The sequence below is a fragment of the Balearica regulorum genome, chromosome 7, assembly GCF_011004875.1.
Source record: "Balearica regulorum gibbericeps isolate bBalReg1 chromosome 7, bBalReg1.pri, whole genome shotgun sequence".
NCBI lineage: Eukaryota > Metazoa > Chordata > Aves > Gruiformes > Gruidae > Balearica > Balearica regulorum.
In genome coordinates, this window is record NC_046190.1 from 14,033,310 (window position 1) to 14,052,653 (window position 19,344).

A 19,344-nucleotide genomic window follows, 5' to 3' on the forward strand; every position below is an offset into this window, starting at 1 on the left:
TGGTAGCTGTTCACGAATCCTGGTGTGCATATATACCTGTGACTTTCCACGTGCAACGGCTAGGGGTTCTCTGCCCTCCTCCTCGGCAGTGTTAGAGTCTGGGTTTTTTTCCCTCAGAGGGGTGATACTCTCAGTTTGTACAGCTGTAGATGTGGATTAGCGTTCAGATATTCTAGGCACTTCCCAGCAAAACTGGGAACGGCTACAAAACTCTGTGTGCAGGGGCTGTACCACAGCGGTCATGTGGGAAGCAGTGCTTGCTTGCCATGTGGAAAGAGTTAATGTGAGCTATGGCTGCCAGAACAAAAACTAAACAGTCCTGGGTACTTCTGGGTCTGCAAAGGGATTAGGACGGGCTTTTGCAGAAGTAAACAGAGTAGAAAATTGGGACTAAGTTTTCTTTACGTTTGTACTCTTAGAAAGGATGAGGGACTGTGTGAGGCTGCAGAAATGCAGCTGGTGAGCATGGCGCTGTGCAGTTTGCTGAGCACACCATCCTCTCTTCCCGCTGCTCCGTTCTGACTCAGGAAAGGGCTCTCTGGTTGTGGATTTCTCCCCTGCAGGAGTGAGTTATCCAGATGATGAATTTCTGAGGCACGCTCAAGTCACGTGAAAGCCAGATGTGAAGATTTTCCAAGCAGTGTGTGTGGGTCTAGCGTACGCCAGGCAGCTCTGCTTACGTGGCAAGTGGAAATGGTCTGAGATTGGTTTGCAGCGTGGTGCTGGGGAGGTGAGCAGCTCTTGGGGCGGCCACTGCTGCAGAGCAGAGGAACGTGCTCACTGGGCTCATCGCTGTGGCTCAGCACACTGCCCCCCACCTCCTGCACAAATGCAGCACCTCTTTTCGAGTACAAGCCCTGCACAGGCTGTTCATGATGGGGCTGAACTCAGTGAAGGGGACTAAAATTAAAGGCCTTATTTAATGCCTAGTGCTAATCCTCTTAGTCATGCTGGATTTGCATGTTTGATAATCTACTAGTCAAATATCTTTTTCAAGATGTAGCTCTTCAACATACTACCTCTTGAACAGATGGCATGGGGAGTGGAGGTAATGTTCTGCTTCAAGTATACAGAAGAGGAGATATCTGCAGGAGTGAAAGGTTTACTTTAAAATGCAGACTCCCAGTGGGAAAAAAATTGAATATATGTCTGTATTCCTTCAGGGATTATCTTAAAACACTTTAAACATGACACATCAGTATGCCACAGGCATAAGAGCAAGGCAAGCTTATTTAGGCTGCTCTGGTGAGGGACATGGGTGGCTGCTGCTTGCCCAGCAATCACAGTAGCAAATAAATCTGTCATTGTGGTACCCAAGACGTGTAATGGCTAACCAGGCCCACGCGGGGTCTTGCACTGGGCACAAATGTTGTTTTTGTTCAGGTCCCTTGGGAGCCTGGAGGGACAAGTGTCAATGGTGCAGTTCAACAGGGTGCCTTGGGCAGTAGTGCTTGAAATAGATCAAAACACTTGTAACCTTTCTGTGCCATCCTCCTATTTCTCTGGCTATCTGTTGTTCTCTGCCAAATTGAATGAACTAATTGTGTGAGCAAGGAATGTGTGAAAATTATTCTAGTTCAGATTAAGGCTCATCTGCATTTTTCCTCTTTCCAAGCTGTTTTACAGCCATATTGTAGAACTCCATGTAGACACTGTATCAGAGTAATTCTCTGTTAAAAATAACTACTTCTGTTCCTGGGGGAGGTTAGAAACACCCAGTATTTCTTTCTCCCTCCCCTAATCTAATACTGTTGCATCTTCTTGCCTTCCCATTTAACCAAAGCGTCAAGCCCCAGCTGAAGAGGAAGGTGGCTAGAGGAGAGAAACGTGGAGACAGGCTGACAAAGGATGGTCAGTGGGTCTGGGGGATGAAGGGTTTGGAGATGGCTCACAAGGGTAGGAGGGAACATTGAACATGGTGCTCTGTCTGCAGATGGGAGCAGAAACAAGCCTCACAGTTCTGGGGTTCCTCATTGAGCTTCCTGCTCCTGGTTATATGGGTGGGCTGCCTCACCTTGTCAGGAGGAGGAGGTTCCTCAGCTTGTCTGAAGAGGGTAGAAAGGATCGGGGAGAAGTAGAAGCAAAATTCCACAAGAAACTCTGGAGGAGCCAGAGGAGGGATTGGGTAGACTAAGCCTGGCTCCCTGGGGTTCCTTACCTGCTCTGGGCAGTGAGGTGGCCCACCTGAGTGCCCAGAACAACAACATGGCACTTCATTTATACCAACTCCTTGGCAGGCTTGACCTCCAAAATCTGGCTTGAAAAAAAGGTTTAATTTCCATTTTCTGTTCTGCCATATGTGATGAACATTACAGTGAACAAGGTTCTAGGCCACTTCTAAGAAATGGACACTTCTAAGGAACAGCCTGGTCAGCCCACTTCCTGCTGACTTATCACATACCACTGTTGGGATGAGAACACTCCCATTCTTCTTTTAATGCCTTTTATTTGAACGGTGATGAGTAGAAGCAGCTTTTACTTCCCCCAGCTTGAGTCTGAGGAATCATTGCCAGTTACTGGACCACCAGTGAAGTTCTCTGAAGTGGAGTGGAGCACTGATCGTTGACTTCCCAGGAAGCCAGTATAGTTTCAGTTTACTCTAAGAGTGTAGTGCTTAGTCTCTTTTCACCCTTCCAATTAAGACAGGAAGGATGTATGTCTGGAAAACAAATCTGCAAAATGCTCAGCTGCACTCAGCACTGTGGTCCTTGAATAACTGAGCTAGTAGTACCTCCTCGTGGAGAGGACTAATGACCTACAGAATTGATTGCTGTTAGAAAGGGGCAGTCTCTTTCAGATGTTAGCATCTCTTCAGCATGGCCACTTGTTCTTAGAATCTTTAACAGCTGCAGGGAGATTTCAGTATTCCCAGATGATGTTTAAGGTAGGGCTTCATGAGAACAAGAGAGTTTTATTAATTAAATGGATCTAGAACTGTTATCTCCTTTGGAAGGCAACGTCCATAAACAGGTTATGCCTGTCTAATTAAACTCTTTTTACCCTCCAAAGCAAGGTAGCTACATCCAAATAACTTCTTGGGACTTGTCTTTGGCCCATGCTACCTTCTCAGCTGTGTGCAGTAATCCTTTGGGGCAAGGGCCACATGGCCAGAACTACAGCCATGCTGAGACCCATGACCAGTATGAGTCAATTCCATAGAATTACTGCAGGAATATTGTTGGGAAATATCTAGCTTAATAAGCTAGACGGCTATACAGACGCTATTTTAAAAAAAAAAAAGAAGGTTGTTTTAAAGGTCCCTGATAGCCCTGGTGATAAGCAACCTGTGAATCTTTAGGAGGGTGTTCCTTCTGGCCTTTACAGCTGTATTAAATAATGGGTGCTGGACTGAACATTTTAAGCAATGTTACTGAGAAGAAGAAACCTTTATCAGTAGCTACTGCTAAAATGCCTGTGGAGGAGGAGTTTCTTTGCACCTGCTGGACCAGGACCCAGCTGGGTGTGCAGTACTGATGTGAACCATGAATGTGGCGTCTCCTGGATTTTGGTAGCGTTGAGCTCATGATTTGACTCTAGACTGACTCTAGCTTTTGTAGGTTTTCCTTGAAGCTCGCTCTGCTCTAACTGCACACAAGACAAATAGTCTGCTGCTAAAATGAGATGAGTGGGGCTGTATCGCAAGTGTAAAGCATTGGTCCCCAGCAGTCTGGCGCCTGTTCTCTTGCCAGTGGTGGGAGGAGCAGCAAACAAACCAGTCTCACTGGCAGCAGAAAAGCTTCTGGTGAAATCTAAAATAATCTGTTTCATGTGCTTTGTTAAGCACAGCAACCAGCTTAATTATGTCTTTAAAGCCTTTCCCCCCCCCCCCCCCCCCCCAACTCCTTCCTTTCCTTCCCACCTGAGGAGCCCAGCTGACCCATCTGGGGGTTGCCCACCTCTGTGGTGGCAGCTTGGATGGGATGAGGTTCAGCAGCTGCTTCCAGCGACACGCCTGCTCCGCTGCTATTTCTGTGCAGTGTGGCTCTGATGGGGAGCCTCCTCTGTGCTGTTCACAACCACCTCGGCCCCGTGGCTTAGCTGTAATTTATGGACCTGTGTTTCTTTTGAGCTTTTAAAAATCATTCCGATCGGAGGGGGTTGTTCTGGCTCCAGCTGAAGCCAACAGCAAGGGCTGTGGGGGTTGGTGTTAGGAGCAGAATAGGGATGTCATTGCCTTAGGAGTGGCTTGCTTTGAGCAAGCAACTTTAATTTCCCTTCCAAATACTGAGATTTTCCCCCCCCACCTCCAAGTCATCTGAGATCAGCCGGCACTCAGCCGTGCAGCAATGGGGGAGAGGAGGGGCAGGAAGCGAGGGTTTGTTCGTTTACCGTTACCAATCCCATTGGAAACCGGCTCCAAGCCCCATGCAGAATTCCAGTAAAGCTCTGTCCTAAAGGGGAAACCCAGGGCCGTTCAAAGCTTGTGTTTTGTTGGCTCGGGCACAGTGTGCTTCTGGGGCCTTTGACCTCCTCCCCGTACCCTGGCTCCCTCCGCGGCTCTTCGTTTGAGCTCTCTGAAGTGGAATCCATCACTAATGTCTGATATTTTTATTATTTGTAGGGGGAACTCTTAGAAGCTGGTAGCAATTAGAGCTTAAACGTCTTGGAATAAAAAAAAAAATATCCCCAAGAAGGAAGTTTAATGCTAAGCAGATGTGCAGGAGCAGCTGAAATATGCTAGCTGTCTTCTGCTTCAGAAGCAACCTCATCCACATCTAGCTGCTGTCAGGCTGGGGCAGCTGAGGAGTGCTGCTCCTTTTATGCAGCTTCTTGGGCCAGGGAGCCCACATTGGGGACCTGTGGGAGTATTTACCAGTTAATACTTAGATTGCCCTTTTATTCTGGCTTAGAGCAATGGCTTTTGAGAAGGAGAAAAAATACTTTCTTTAAAAAGAAATTAAAAAAATAGCAGCTAACAGAATTGGTTTTTATGATGAGTTTGGTTCCTTGAGATCTCACATGGGGTGTTTGTAGATATGTTTACTGCAGAACTAGGCTTAAACTCCCTCCCTTCTTGGGTAGGGTAGCCCTAAGCTTGTGTTAAGTGCAACTTTTTCCCTCTATCTTTAATTATTGGCTGTTTCAGCCCTTTGCTGCCAGCTTAGATTGGGGCAAACTGAAATCTTCCCAGTTGCTCCTATAATAACATCTTCTGCTTTATTTATCACTGCCATATTCAGGTTCTTCTGTCTGGAAAAAGATCTGACAGCTGACTGAAGTTCATAATCCTGTTCTTGAAGGCAGTGGAAGTCTAGTCAAAAGCTAATAGACAAGTTGCTGACAACAAATCCTTCACACCCTTTCCCGTGCGTGCCCCGAGTCTGTAATAGAAACATGCTATATATTCCTTCCATAAGTTGGACCACAAGTTACTCTGCCAGATGATTTCCTGTTGTACTCTACCAATGCAGAGCCTTTTTCTTTTTTCTTAAGTCATAATACAAAGTAAATTATTGTGACTTATGACAGTGTATTTTTTACTGTATTGTGACAGTGCAGTGCATGGGTTTGAGACTTAGATGGTTGGAAGACTTCAGGTTTTTTCTCCAAACTGCCACTATTGAGAACTTACTGAAAAGTAGTGAAAACGCCAAATCCTTCTGAATTCCAGTTTTGCTCTAACGCAATGAAAATTGTATGCCTGATCTAAAGAAAGGATTTCAAAACCTCACCATTCCCTTAGTGTTGAAGAAACACAACATTGTGTTTCTTGGACCTCTGGTTTCCAGTGGGACAGTTTGAAAGCTTTTTCTTATGCTTTGTATCATGCTAGTAATTTCTCAGTTACGTATGTACTAGGAATCTATTACTGATTTTTGGCTGCCTTGATGATATTCTGCAGGTCAGAAGACAATAACAAGTCAAATAGACAAGGCCACCAGTATAGCTTGCCCCTCTCTCCATGTGATTGAAGGGTGAATCTTTGCTGTTAAACTGATGGGTCCAGACCTAGGTTCCACATTGCAAATGAGTTTTTAAAATTGCATTTTGGAATTGTTTGTCCGAATTTTAGGAAATTCTTAGCTTATCATATAAACATCTCTCCTCATCTCTTCTCCTAGGTAATGTGAGAGTAACAGCTGTGCTTCTGCTTCCTCATCCCACAGAAGGGGAATGTTTGCTGGTTCTTATTTTGAAATGAGGGCAAACCTGCTAACTTTTAAAACATGCTTCCAGTGTATTCAAAGGAAAAAAACCAAACACTTAACATTTGAAGATTATTCCCAGAATCCCAAGCCAAGTATTTACACTTCATTTCATGGAGGGGGAGGGGAAATCTTTTGACCTTATTGGTAGCAACTCTATAAGCTTTCTCCTTAGCCAGGTTCCTACCTCATATGCATTGGCTAAAAAATGGTATTTCTTGTTATACTTTGAATGTACCTTTATTGGAGCTTTGTGTTCTTTTCTGTGGAGCATTATTTGTCTATTGTTACTTTCCTTAATGCTATTCTAGAGTAACAAAATGCTTGTAGAAACTTGTGTGTGTCTGCTAAGCTCAATCTGAGTTGCCTGTTGGTCTTCTGGGGATCATTAACAGCTGCAAAGCTAAATACTTTTGCAGGTCTGAGGCTTAATGAGTCAAACTGTCTCTTGGTATGCATTCCCTATCCTATTGGGTATAAGCTCAGAGCATATCTTATTCTGAGATCTCAAAATTGGATAACTACTGATCAGTTTCATAGGTTCTGCAAGTCTCCTAAACCACAAAAATTAACTGGGTAGTTCTTATGACTTAACTTTTAATGGAGTCCCCATCATGCCAACACCACTCTTAAAAAAAACTTAACATTTCTTTGAAAGCTGTCTTGACTGACTTTAAAACTTTCTGATATGACTGTTATCTTGTTTCTCTAATTACTTTCTCTTTGCATGGCTGCCCTCTTCTTGGATTTCAAGTTTGGATGTCCAGTTTGTCTGAGACTCCAAAAAAGAGTGTTGCTCCAGGTAAATTCTTCTGTCTTGGTGTTCTGCATGCTATTAAAAAATAGAGAAGTCTGTAGTTCAAACTGCATGTGGTTTTGGAGTTGTCTTGAATGTGAGTCTCTGACAGTGGATATCCAGGATCTGTTGTCTACTTGTGTATTGTTTTTTTCACGATGCATGATTTCTGACAAAGAGCTTTGCTTTTCTGACTGCTGCCTCACCTTGATGTTGCTGCTAGCAGTGGATAGTAGTTTGCTGTGTTGTATCTTCTTTGCCCATCTCAAAGCCACAATCCAAAGCAGCTTCCCCTCTTGTGGTGGGTTGACCCTGGCTGCTGCAAAGTACCTGCACAACTGCTCTCTCACTATCCCATGTGGGATGGAGGAGAGAAGAAGAGGAGCAGAAGTGAGAAATCTTGTGGGTTGAGATAAAGAATGTGTTCCTTGTTCTGAAAAGCTCTTTTGCTTTTCCACAGTGAGTAGAAAGGGGTTTATATGGAAAATATGGCACTCTGAGAAAGATGCACAATTCTTATGGGAGCATCAGGCTCCTTATCACAAGGACTTAGGAAGGAGGAGGGAGTAGGGAAACAACCTCTAGGTGAGGTGTCAGGGTCTAGGGATAAGTAGTCCAATACAAGGCAGAAACTAAGCTTTATAGTATAAGGAATCAGGACTTCTCCTGAGTAACTAGTGGATTTCTTCTGCAAACATTTGTCACCTGACATGGAATACCAGAGAAGAGGTGTTTTCTTCCTTCAGACTTAGTAAAAATGATCATGAGCCATAGACCCTGTGTCTGTGCAGAACACTGGCCTGGTCACCCAGGAGGTTAGGGCCACGCATAGGTCTCAAGGCAAGGAAAGGTGGAAACAGTCCTGCTGCTTTCCATACCTGACTTGGTAAATATGCAAGTTCATGCCCTCTTCAAAGTATGTGAACAAAATCCTACCATCCTCAGTGGATGAATGCTTGCTTTTCTGAGCTTTTTAGTAAGCAAGACTGCTGTGACTTCAGAAATGCTATCCTTGACAGAAGTTGAATATATCCCGGGGGGACTTCTGCTTGATCTTAGCAGAGTAGGTCTAATTTCAGGGTGGTAGTTGGATATAAAAGTACAGAAACATCTGAAGTATTTAGTCACAGGAGCCTGGTTGTTGATAGGTCACCAGGGAGTTCAGAGAGAGAAACAAAATGAGACTGAGCAGGAGGGAAGCATGTTGAAGAGGAGACAGAAGAGGTGGTGTTGCTTGGGAAGAATGACAAGAACCCCTTCAATTACCTGGCTGAGGGGTGAGGTTGGGTTTCTCTGACTCTACATCTGTCAGGACTGTTTTCATGTTGCTATATGTGAGATGACAAATTGAATGCTAAGGCTTTCATCCTTGAAGGGCAAGGAAGTGAAATCTTTAATAGATACAAATTTCTTCCCTTCTGTTGACTGCTTTGTTAAATGCATGTCACTACTTTGGCTTCAAAAATCTGTGCATGATAATAGGGCAAACAGAAGTGATTAATAGGATTGCATAGTGCTCAAGAAGGTGAATGTTGATACATAGTCCTGCTCAGATGTCTTCTGGTACATCTGGCAGGTTCTTAGCTCCCCATGTTGTTGCAGTTCATGTAGCCTTTCAGCTTATCCAAATGAATCCCTAGTTTCCAGCACAGCTACTCTTTGTTCCAGACCTGCTGTGGGCCCTATCATAATGTGGCAGGCTGACAGAACAGACTTGAATTTGAATGGGATCTTTACCCACATGGTACATACCTAGGGTGGGGTTTGGAGACTAGAACAGAAGCTGTTTTGGTGCTGCCTGAGCTCCAGCCGGGGGCATGAACCTGCTCTACAAAGTGGAGTCTCTAACAAGGGGTTGCAAGTCATTTAATTTCCTACTTTGGATTAAGATGGATGCCATACAGCCAGATCCTGAGGGATGCTGTAGTGGGGCACTACTTTGGGGCACCCCAACTGCCATTAAATTCCTTGGCTAGTCTGCTTCATGCCATGTGGAGTAATGCAAATGCATTGCACTCCTGAGCAGGACTAGGGCAAATGCCAGTGTATATAGGTGATTTCAGCCTGGTGGAAGACCCTGTCTAGCAGCTGTGTGAAATCCTCCAAGCAGTTTAACAGATTTGTGTGCAAAATACTTTTCTTAACTGTTGCTACCTGTAACCTAGTTGGTTGGAATCGCTGTTCAGAGAGCCAACTTTCCAAGAAGGAATGGAAAGAGGACTCAACTTTTTTTTCCTTCCACCCTCCTGCCTCTAATTTTTCTTGGCTTTGTCTTAAAACCTAGCAGATCAAAACTAAAAAAAAAATCCTGAGACTAACAAGCTCCACTTGGCAAAGGTCAGCACTGAATTTCTCCATTTGTCAGGATTTTGTTGGAAATGCTGTTGAGGACTCTAAAGAAAGAAGAACTGAATTGGAGTGCTCACTTGAGAGAGTGCTGGTCGTTACAGTAGGCCAAGCTCATTCCTGATGTGCCACTCCTCGTAGGGGCTGATATTTTGCTGCTGGTTTTAGCTGTGCATCAGACACGTACTCCAGTGCTGGAAGCCACAGTCTACCTTAAAGCTGCCATTTGTCCCAAACTCTTGAAAGCTTATCCAGATCTTGGTTCTTAGAAGTACTAGAAAATACTGTGTACACCTTATGCTGGGGAATAAATCTAGGAGTCAGGTTAACTCTCTGCTGCTGTGATGGCTAGCCATATTCCCTTCTTGGTGGCAATGCATACTGTTGACTTGTGTTTCCTGTAGCTGTTTGTAGCAGCAACCCAAGGGGGCCAAGGAGGGAGTTAATGCAGGTCATGGAGTTACCATCTATACCGGACTTTGGCATGTATAGCCAGGAAGAAAACAAGAAAGACTAGGCTTTTAGCTACTCTACAAGGAAGCCCCATATACTGAAAGGCTTGCAGAGCATGAGTGCTGTGAAGTTGAGGAAGGTGTATGTATGGATGATCACTTATGGAGAAATTTCTTGTACATGAATCATGGCTGCTAACCTGAGGTGAGAGGGTTTGCATGCTGACCTGGCCATCACAGGGTGGATGGTATGCAATTTTGTCTTATTCTTGGGCATTCTTTGGGATTTGGACAAGGTTTTAGGCCAAACTTCTCTTGCTTTGAGTCTTCCGAATCATTTAAATGGTCAGATCCAAATGCTTCCCTTTCTGCTTTTAATCCTATCTCTGCCTCTAGCAGAGTGTCACCTGCTTCTGAAGCTTTTCTGAAAATGTAACGCAATTGCTTTGTCCTTAGTAAAAGAGCTGCCTGTCTGAGCTCAGGAAGGAACCACAGAAATTATAGTGTATTAATAACCCATTTGATAGACTTATCCAAATATATATTTTCATCTGTAATGAGGCAAAGAGATTTTTGCCAGTACTGTTTTATTGCTAAGACCTGGAGACTGGACTTGTACTGAATTCCTGTAGTTATTAATGGTGGTGCTGAACTTCTGCTTCTGTCCCTAAAGCTTTTTGTTTCAGGACTGTTACACCAAGAGCTGTTGATCTCCGAAGTTAAATACTGCTAGCATTGGGGAGATTACTGTCTGGCAGAAGGGATGGAGATGAATCTACTTTCCTATTGCCATAAGCCATGAGTGGCCTCTTACCTCTGAGAATAATTGATGTGCAAATATAGCCTGAATTTTGGTAAGTGGAAAGGGGGCTGAAGAGTGACAAGCTGGGGTGCAGGAGTATCAAGGAGATGAGTCAAAGGCCTGATTGATTGCTTAGGGCTCATTAAGAACAAAACACCAAACCAAAAAAACCCCCCACTGACTAGGAGGAGAGATCCTAGGCTTAGAAACATGGTTTTGATCTGAATCGGTACTGTCCCCAAGGAGATTTGTAGGATGCTTCATCAGTCTCATCCCTCTGCTTACTCTAGGAACTGGTTATTTTAGGAAGTGCTTTTCTAAGACCCCTGTGAGATCGTGAGCTCTTGTGTAATCTCATGTGCTTTGCATGATAAAGTCTGTTTTTTATCTTGTGTGCAGTAGACACTTAACCCAATTTTCAGGCAGACCTAAGCTTTCTATCTTAAAATACTTGGGGATAGATCACTGGTAGAAGGCTCAAAACATGCAGATTTAACACATTTATTTATCACTGTGACATGGTGCTTCTGATAAGAAAGGAGAGATTTTAGGGGAAGAAAATCCCTGTGTTTAGACCTGGGCATATGATTGTTGTGAGGCAACAGACTGAATTGAGGATTTTTAAGTAGGCTTGCTGCTATTCTGGGTATTCTTTTTTCTTTTTTTTTTTCCTTCTCCTTCCCCAAAAGGAGTTTTCCAGAGATACATAAAGAATTATCCTTGAAGAATTGGCTTTAACAACAAACCACAGCTCTAGATCCAACCTACCACAGTTACACCTCCCTATGCACAGAAAAGTGGAAGCTCTGACTATATTGTATGGAGAGCCGTGACACTTGGGGATGCTTTCTGCCAAACTTGTGTGCAGACCCTGCATGTGTCCGCAGCAGTTGTACCCAGGTCGGAAGAGCTGGACTACCTGCCAGTTGGTGGTTCAGCTGTGAATCATCCTTATGGCGTTCACTGACCGTTTCTGTGGTTTTGGCTGCCTCTGCAAAACTTCCACTGACCAGCTCGGTACTAATTCATTTAGTCTGAATCTGTAAACACTTGATTGATAATCATAAAAGGTCAATATAAAAGCCTGTGCGCTGTACGGATTAAAAGAGCAGACATGTTTATAGCCTGATAACAGCTGAGTACTCTGGCAAAAATCAGGAGTCTCAGATTTCCATATCCAGATGATTTTATTTTTGGAGTCCAGTTGGTGGTTTTTAATTTTTGGCTATTGCAAAACCATTGTAGGTCTTAGCTGTTGCAACACAGGAGGAGGAGGAGGAAGAAGACGTTGCTTGGAACGGGTGCTCTGCGCTCTTATTTAGGAGGCTTTCACAGTAGTTGCTGGTCTCTGAGTACCACGGGAGGAATGATGCTCCCTCCTCGCTGCCTGGTGAGGGGGACAGAGTGCAACTGTGTCACTTAATAGTGCCAGCTGTGAGGGGCATGGACAAGCTCCGATGACATTTCTGCCCAGCCCCAGGAAGGGAATTGCTGAGGTGAGGAGCGGGCGGATTGTAAAGTGGAGCCCTATGGAGAGGAGGAGGGGTATCCTCAAGACTTTAACCAGGAAACGGACTCGAGGCAAAAATAAACGGAGAGGCAAGCAAACTCTTATTTCAGCCAGCAATCTATTGCGCGCTCTGCTCTGGGGAGGGCTTGCAAGTTGGAGCTAAACCAAAACATAAATTCTGCTTTTTTTGGGGCAGAGAAGGTGGGATCTTTACCTGGTACATCAGCCTTATCCCATCCTCTGCTCTCTGTTTCTCCTGCCTGGGCTGAAGAGGCTTTTAAAAAAAGTGGGGCTGTAATGTCAGGGGGGCACTGCAGCATGCATGTGAGCTTGCTGGGAAACTCGTGCCGCTCTGCATCCCTCTTCTCTGGCGTGCTTCGCACTGAGCAGGCTGTTAAGCTTCAATGTGATGCTGTGTCCTATGTTACAAATTAGACCTGAACTAATTGGCAGGGATGCGGAAGCGCCCACGGCAGCGGGTGTAATTGGCGCTGTGCTCTCTGCAGTGTTGCCTGTCTTGTTCTTTTGAATTTCCTTTGGGGGGAAAACCTGCAGTCTGACATAATGTAGCAGCAATGTTGTGGGCATCCTCAGTGTCACTGAGGAGTAATTAATCTAAAGATGCTTGTGGGGGATGGAAGGCTGAAAAGGGCTAAAATTTTTGGTTTAGGGTTGTGGGGTTTTTTACCCTACTGACTGTGCCTACCAGGGACTGTAGTAACAACCTAAACCAGGCTACCCAGAAAATATTTAAGGCTTCTGATTACAGGAGCTGTTTTTCTGTTTTCTTTCTTCCTCTCCTTTCTTCTTTCTTTCTTCTTTTACTGTTACTGAAGTCTTCCCTGCAGTGCAGTGCTTAATCCTGGACTAGCATCACTCCAGGAGCCACAGGCACCCCACCTCCCAAAAGGGGTATCATCTAGGCATGATCTGTTGTAGCTGCAAATGAACAAGTTTATTTGACCTTGGTTACTTCCTAGACCAAGGAATTTATCACCCTATTTTTTTTGTATTAATAGGAACCCTGTAACACTTATACAAGCTTCTGTTAAAACAGTCTCTTAATTGTGTATGTTGCACCAACCACTGTAGTGAGAAAGAAGTCCTCCTACAGTGAGTATTTATTCAAGGCAGGACAGTAAATGGCATCAAAATCCTGCTGGGTTTTGGATACGTGAGTGCAGATATAACCCATCTTGCAAACCCCCTTTCTTTGGAGCCAGAGGTGCAGAGGTGGGTTTTAAATGGTGCTTCTCCGGGTCTCCTAGCAAGGGCGCTCCCCTGGCACATGGTCCCTGGCTCGGTGGCTGATGGCGGGGTGTTTGCCAGCCTGGTCCTCTCTTTGTTCCCAGCAGTACATGTGCATCATATGAGCACTGCTCCTGACACCAAGCCAGTGCTGTGGGTTTGGGGTTTTTTCCTTACTCTATTCCCATGCAAACTGTCAAGGAGATTAGAGGAAAGACGACCTTTGGGGTGTCTGTTTAGCAAGTAGTTTCCTCTGTGTTCTTTGTTCCCTTTGCCACTGTTTGGTCCCTCCTTTTGCCTTTCCACGCACTGAATTCTCTGCTGATGCACATGCATAAAGATACTGCCACAATGGCTTTTGTTTCGGGTTAGGGAACTGATATTTATTTTAAGACTAAAATGAAGTAGGGGTTGCAGGTGTTATTTGCATAAATAGGTTGAAGGAAGATGATAATGCTGTCCTGTTCCAGACTGGAGAAGGGACTGTGTGGGAAGGGAAGCCATATGAAACAGGGAAAGGCATCTCATCACACGCTAGTTTAAACCAGAACACACAAGTCAAGTTGATTAATCATGAGCAGAAACATGATGCTTATTTGGAATGAACAGCTATGGTGAAAATTTTTATAATAAATTTCAATGTTGTCAGCTCATGGTCTTCTCCCCTATTCCTGCTATTGGCTAGGGTTCAAATATCTGTAGAAAAGCTAAATCTCTTAAACACAAACTTCTAGAGGAGATGACTTCTCTTTAAAGAAAATTAACCTATGTAACCTGAGGAGAGTCAGGGGCACGCTTAGGGAGTGAGGAAGCCTTCTAATTCTCTGGATTTCTTCAATCTGGTCCAAAGGGAGGCATTGTGATAGTGTTTCCTTTCAGGAAATGGTTGAACTAATTGCTTTTTGTTCTAGGATTTTCATTTCACAGGATGCTGTTTTAATGGCTGATGCACTCTTTACCTCTCTCTTGGCAGGGATGCTAATTATTTGTCTGTAGAATCACTTTGCATCTTCGGCCCAAACACATATGAACATGCTGCTATTGGAAATACAGTGCTGAGCATCCTGTGCTTGGCTGTCAGTCCCCTGACTTGTACAGTGGACAACTTCAGACCATGCTGCTTCCTTCCTGTCTCTTGTAGCCAATTTGTCATCAGAGATTCAGGAGACCTGGAGCCTGCTCCTGGCTCTGTACCCATCACGTGAAATGGGACTTGCTGCAAGTCATACATCTGCTGCTCTCTCCCCTTTCCATCTGTGTCTCGATCTAGAGAGACAGGAACTGCCTCTTACTATGTAAAATGTATAATAATGCTGTTGGCCCAAACCACTCTGCCTTAATACATGTTGCTGTAATTCAGAATACCCGTGAAATAATTTTGCATTAAGGCACGTGTCTGGTGGCTCTTAAACAGAAATTGTTAGTACTTTTTGCTCTGATTTGGCACTTTGAGGAGTGTATAAGTGAGGGCAAATCAAGAAACTCTGATGTCCTAAAAGTTTTCAAGACTCATCGAGGTGGTTTCCAGGCAGAGCATATTCAGTCTGCGCCTGGGCTTGGAGGTGCAGAGGCCCCGGCTGTGCTGCTTGTGTTGCACCGGAGAGCCGAGATGTGTCTCATACAGTGAGCGGCAGCGCAAGGAGTTTCCCCTCTGGGTCTGGCATGGTGGTGTGCCTGCCTTGCAGCTCCACCCCAAAATGCATGATTTCAGTTTGAGGGTGGAAAAGTCAGAAATTGAAAAAACCCAAGAAACTACTCCAGGAGTGTGGGGGAAGGGAGGAGAATGGTTATTTTGTGCCTTTTTTCATCCCTGTTTGTGTGAGAGCCTACACTCATTCATAAATGGCTGTGACAGCCGAAAGCCCTCAGTACGAACAGAAACCGAACCACTGGAGAGGTTGGCTCCAAGGGCTCCAAAAAGTCACTGAAAGGCAATGGAGAGGGGGAACCGAAGTGTGCTGTGCCTCTGTCCCACTCGGGGCCGCTCTGCCGCGGGGAATGCGGAACTGTGGAGCCGGCGGGGGGTGGCTGTGTTTGAGCAAGGATCTGGCGCTAGAACTTTTTTTTCTTCTTCTGTTTCAAGTAAACACACTTCCCCGCCCTCCCCTCTCTCCCTCCACCCCACCTCCCTCTCTTTCAATCCCGCTCATGTGTTTCTATTTAAGGGCTGCAGTGCAGACGAATATGATTGGCATCTACAGCCCCCTCTTGACTTTCAGCTCAAGCCTTTAGAGTGGAGAAGGAGCTGAGCCGCCAAGGGGAGAGCTGTTTTTTTCTTTGGGTTTGCTGGGGGGATGGCTCAGCTGTGGATTTATGCTGCTTCTGCCCAGGATTTTTCTCTCTGAATGGGAGCAAGGATTGTGGAAACCATGTTGGGAAGAGGTTTATTTTCAGAATCCATCATGAAACTTTGCAACTAATTCACTGTTTTAGGCTCCTTTTCATATTTTTTTTCCCCTCCCCTTTTTTCTTTTTCTTCTCTCCAATGTCCCTCTGTGCTGCTGGGTTGTGGGCCAGAGGAGGCTGTTTCTATATGGCCAGCCATTTGGGGATATGCTGCGAGCCAAGGTTGTTTGCTGATTCGCTTGGCTCTGGTGACAAGTTGGCCTGTCGTGAATCGGATGGACGGAGGTCGCTCTCGAGGAGCCATGGCTGGAAGCTGGCTTACGGCTTGCTTTTTCCCTTCCCCAGGTGCTGATGCTAGCTCTGAACCCATGATCCTGGAGCAATATGTGGTGGTGTCCAACTATGAGAAGCAGGAGAACTCTGAGATCAGCCTCCAGGCTGGAGAGGTTGTGGATGTCATAGAGAAAAATGAAAGTGGTAAGACACGTTTGCTGTTTTTTTCCCTCTTCCAATGATCTGATTTTTTTGCATGTGTTCCTCTTCTTTCGGTTTCTTCATCACTACTTGTAGTTGTACTTTAGCTCCATCTGGTACAGTTACTATGTCTGGCTGAGGATGTTGAAGTTTCTCAATGTTGATTTGGGCTTGGGGCCAAATGTTGCCTTCTACTGTAAGAATGTTTCATAGGTTTTGTGCATTAATTAGCCAAAGTACGCTAATGGAAAATGAAGGTGAAAGAGAGAAGGATCTGCAGCTAATGAAGCTGATGTATAGCAGACTGATATAGTTGCCCTGCTGTTTCTTCATGTGTCTGTCAGCATTTCCATTACTAACTCCCTTTTCAGAGGATTTATAGGATGTTTAAAAATTGCTTGGGATGAAACTTGGCTTGACAACTTAGCCCATGGTGCAGAGCTTGGTAGAGAGGAGAAAGAATGTGCATAGATAAATATGCCATGCCATGCACAGTTTCAAAACTTCTTGCAGAAGTATTAATTGGGGAATTTTGAGGCAAGGAGGCAGAGCCTGTCATGTAAAAGCAAGATGAAATCCCTTCTCCTGCTATTCCTGGAATAAGCAGCTTCCACTCGGAAAATGAGATTTTTTGGCAAGTGTTTGCGTAGATGTCTTTTGTGTGCTTTAACTCCTGCATGTCTGGTAGCTTTGAGTCAGGCAGAACAAATGCAGGAGACTGTGCACACGTGAGTGGTTGGAGCGAGTTGGCAGCTGGTTTGAATAACTGCCTGTCTTCAGCAGCTCCCCCTCCTCCCCTCCAGTGCTCCTTGTGTATTAATCCAGAGCTGTTGTGTCCAGGACTGATTTCCAGCCCACTCGTGACTTGTGTGTTCCTCATCCAGAGAAACTGCTGCTATTTGGAGCCGTTCAAGCGAAGGCTGATGTTGTGGTAGCCCCACACGCAGGGCTCTCACAACTGGCTGGCTCTGGAGCATGCTGGGCATGCCAGAGCTTGGGGGAACCAGGGCACCCTGATCTGGGACTCAAATCCGTCTTCCAGACCTCTGAGTCAGGTTATCCACAATGATGACCACGCATTGTATGTTTTTATTTATTTATTTTTCTTTTAATGGAGTGGTCATTTCTCTGCTGTATGAAAGCCTAGTGCTTGTTTGTCTCAAAGTAATGCAGTCAGTTGCTGGCCAGTGATTTAGTGTGGTGTCTGAAAGGATGGTGTGTGGAAATGAACTGGCTAGTGTGACCAGAAATGCCTGTCTCCTGGGTACTGACTGTATCATTTGCAAAACTAGTAGAGGCCAAAATGCTTATCTGCCCCATGTTAAAGCAATAGCTATGATTGAAGGGGGCAAAAAATGTCTCAGCTTCTTAAACGGTCTCTGGGCTGGTGGACAACCATCCTTCCTTCCAAGCCTGAGGGCTCCTCGCTGTCAATAATGGGTGTTATTGCTGTCAGAACAAGCCCGGTTATTGTGGCAACTTCCATTCATATCCATGATATCCCTGTCTTAGAAAATTACTTAGGGAGCTAAGGGTATTGGGCTGTTAAATAATGCAAGAAGTGTCTGAATTGCAAATTACAATTCCTTTGTGTGTTCTTTTAATGTGGCCTCTCTGCCTTGCACAGTTCACATCATATTGTATTGAACCACATGGTGTGTGGAGATATAAATGGAGATTGTAAGGGTTTGAATTTAATTAGTGGGTCCAGAAATGTGACTCTTCTAAGGAAATAGCCTCCAACGTGGATTACAGTTCTCAAGACCATATTCTGATGCTTAGCAGCCAGATTTCTTGTTGTCCATATAAACAAGAAAGGAAATCTGAAGCTCTGAACTCCATGCTATGATCTTGTCCTTTATATATAGATAAAATACTGATACATATTTTAAAAAAACCAAAAACTCACAGATTGGTGATGGAGAGAGCATCATTTGCTTTGGATGCTTGTCTGAACTGTTCTGGCAGGGAATTCCTGTTTTAGTTGTTCCAAGAACAGGACTCCAAGCATATACTCTCACTCTCTCCTAGGTTAGGGATACCACAGGAATGACTTTAATACTATGACTTCTTGTCTCCTCACCTAAAGCTGAACCTATAAATGGCATGTAATGAAACTAGCAAAAGTTTCTCAAGTGTCAACTCTTTAAACTCTTCAGTTATTGTTTGAATTGGGTATCTGTTTAGTGTAGGCAAGCATGCCTAGAAGATGTGGTTATGACTTCTAAGAACATGGGGATACAGTTTTTAAGAAAATAAGATTGTTGGACTAAGCACATGTGTGGTAATGCATCTGACTGCATGGTTATGTTGGCTTGAGTGTTACGAAACTATAGCTGTGACTGTATAAACCAGACTTGTTCTGATCCAGACAGGCAAAGGTGATGTAAAGTGTTATGGATGTCATCTGCAGCAGGGACAGTTTCTTCAATGACAGAAAGGAAGTGTGGCTAGATGGCTTGTCAGCTCTGTGGCTAAGAAGTCCCATCAGACTGGACAGTGGGCATTGGGCGTGCTGCTGGGCCAATAGCTCAAATCTCCTTGTGTGTATGCATGCATGTTGTATGTCTGGGTTTGGGTTTTTTAACTGTACTTTGGGGCAGCTAGATATGTATGAATGTATATACTGGATAGTATGGATGACTGCTTGATTTTAAAAGCCTTGTTTGAATAGGGTTGCATGTTGATGCCTAGGGACACTTAAATGTTTTTGTGTTTCTCCAGAGTGGGAGAAACATTAACTTGGCTCTGGTGCATGGCTTTGTAGGGAAGCAACACCTTCACTTTACTGGTCAGATGGCCCTATAAGTTTTTACACAGGGAGGCTCAAAAGCTGTTTCCAAATGATGGTGCCTGTTTCATGTCCTGCTGGATGGTTTCTTCTGAACACTTCTAGGACCTGGGCTAGAGTTACCATCTCCTCTGTTTGCCTCCAAATTGTGTATTCCCGTGGAAGGAAGTAAGCTCTGCTTTCAAAGGCCAGCGCATAGAGCGGAGATAGAAGGGGAGAAAAATCTGGCATTTGATTTATTGAAGTCTTATCTGGTTATTGTCAAGCTATGTTAACTTCATCTTAAGTAACACTGTGTTGCATTTACTATATAGTAAAATCCAGTGTTACTTTTCCCATATCAGAGATGGGATTTAAGGCATGTTGCAGTCAGACATGTGCAAACCCAGTTGGTAGGGCCTTGTCTCATACTTAGCTTTCTCTTTCACTAAAA

At 44.6% G+C, this 19,344-nt stretch overlaps 1 protein-coding gene across 7 annotated transcripts in view; it reads left to right on the top strand.

Annotated features, from left to right (window-relative positions):
- The window catches only part of SH3PXD2A (SH3 and PX domains 2A), a 269,997-nt gene that overhangs the window by 178,753 nt on the left and 71,900 nt on the right, over positions 1–19,344 (top strand). For 3 of the 7 annotated variants that reach the window (XM_075757990.1, XM_075757991.1, XM_075757988.1), the window contains exons 7-8: positions 6,901–6,948; positions 15,992–16,123. In XM_075757990.1, coding sequence (XP_075614105.1) covers positions 6,901–6,948; positions 15,992–16,123 — 180 coding nt within the window. Of the gene's footprint in view, positions 1–6,900; positions 6,949–11,837; positions 12,142–15,463; positions 15,683–15,991; positions 16,124–19,344 lie in introns of those variants that run through there. The other 4 variants (XM_075757992.1, XM_075757994.1, XM_075757993.1 and 1 more) reach the window with 4 other exon arrangements.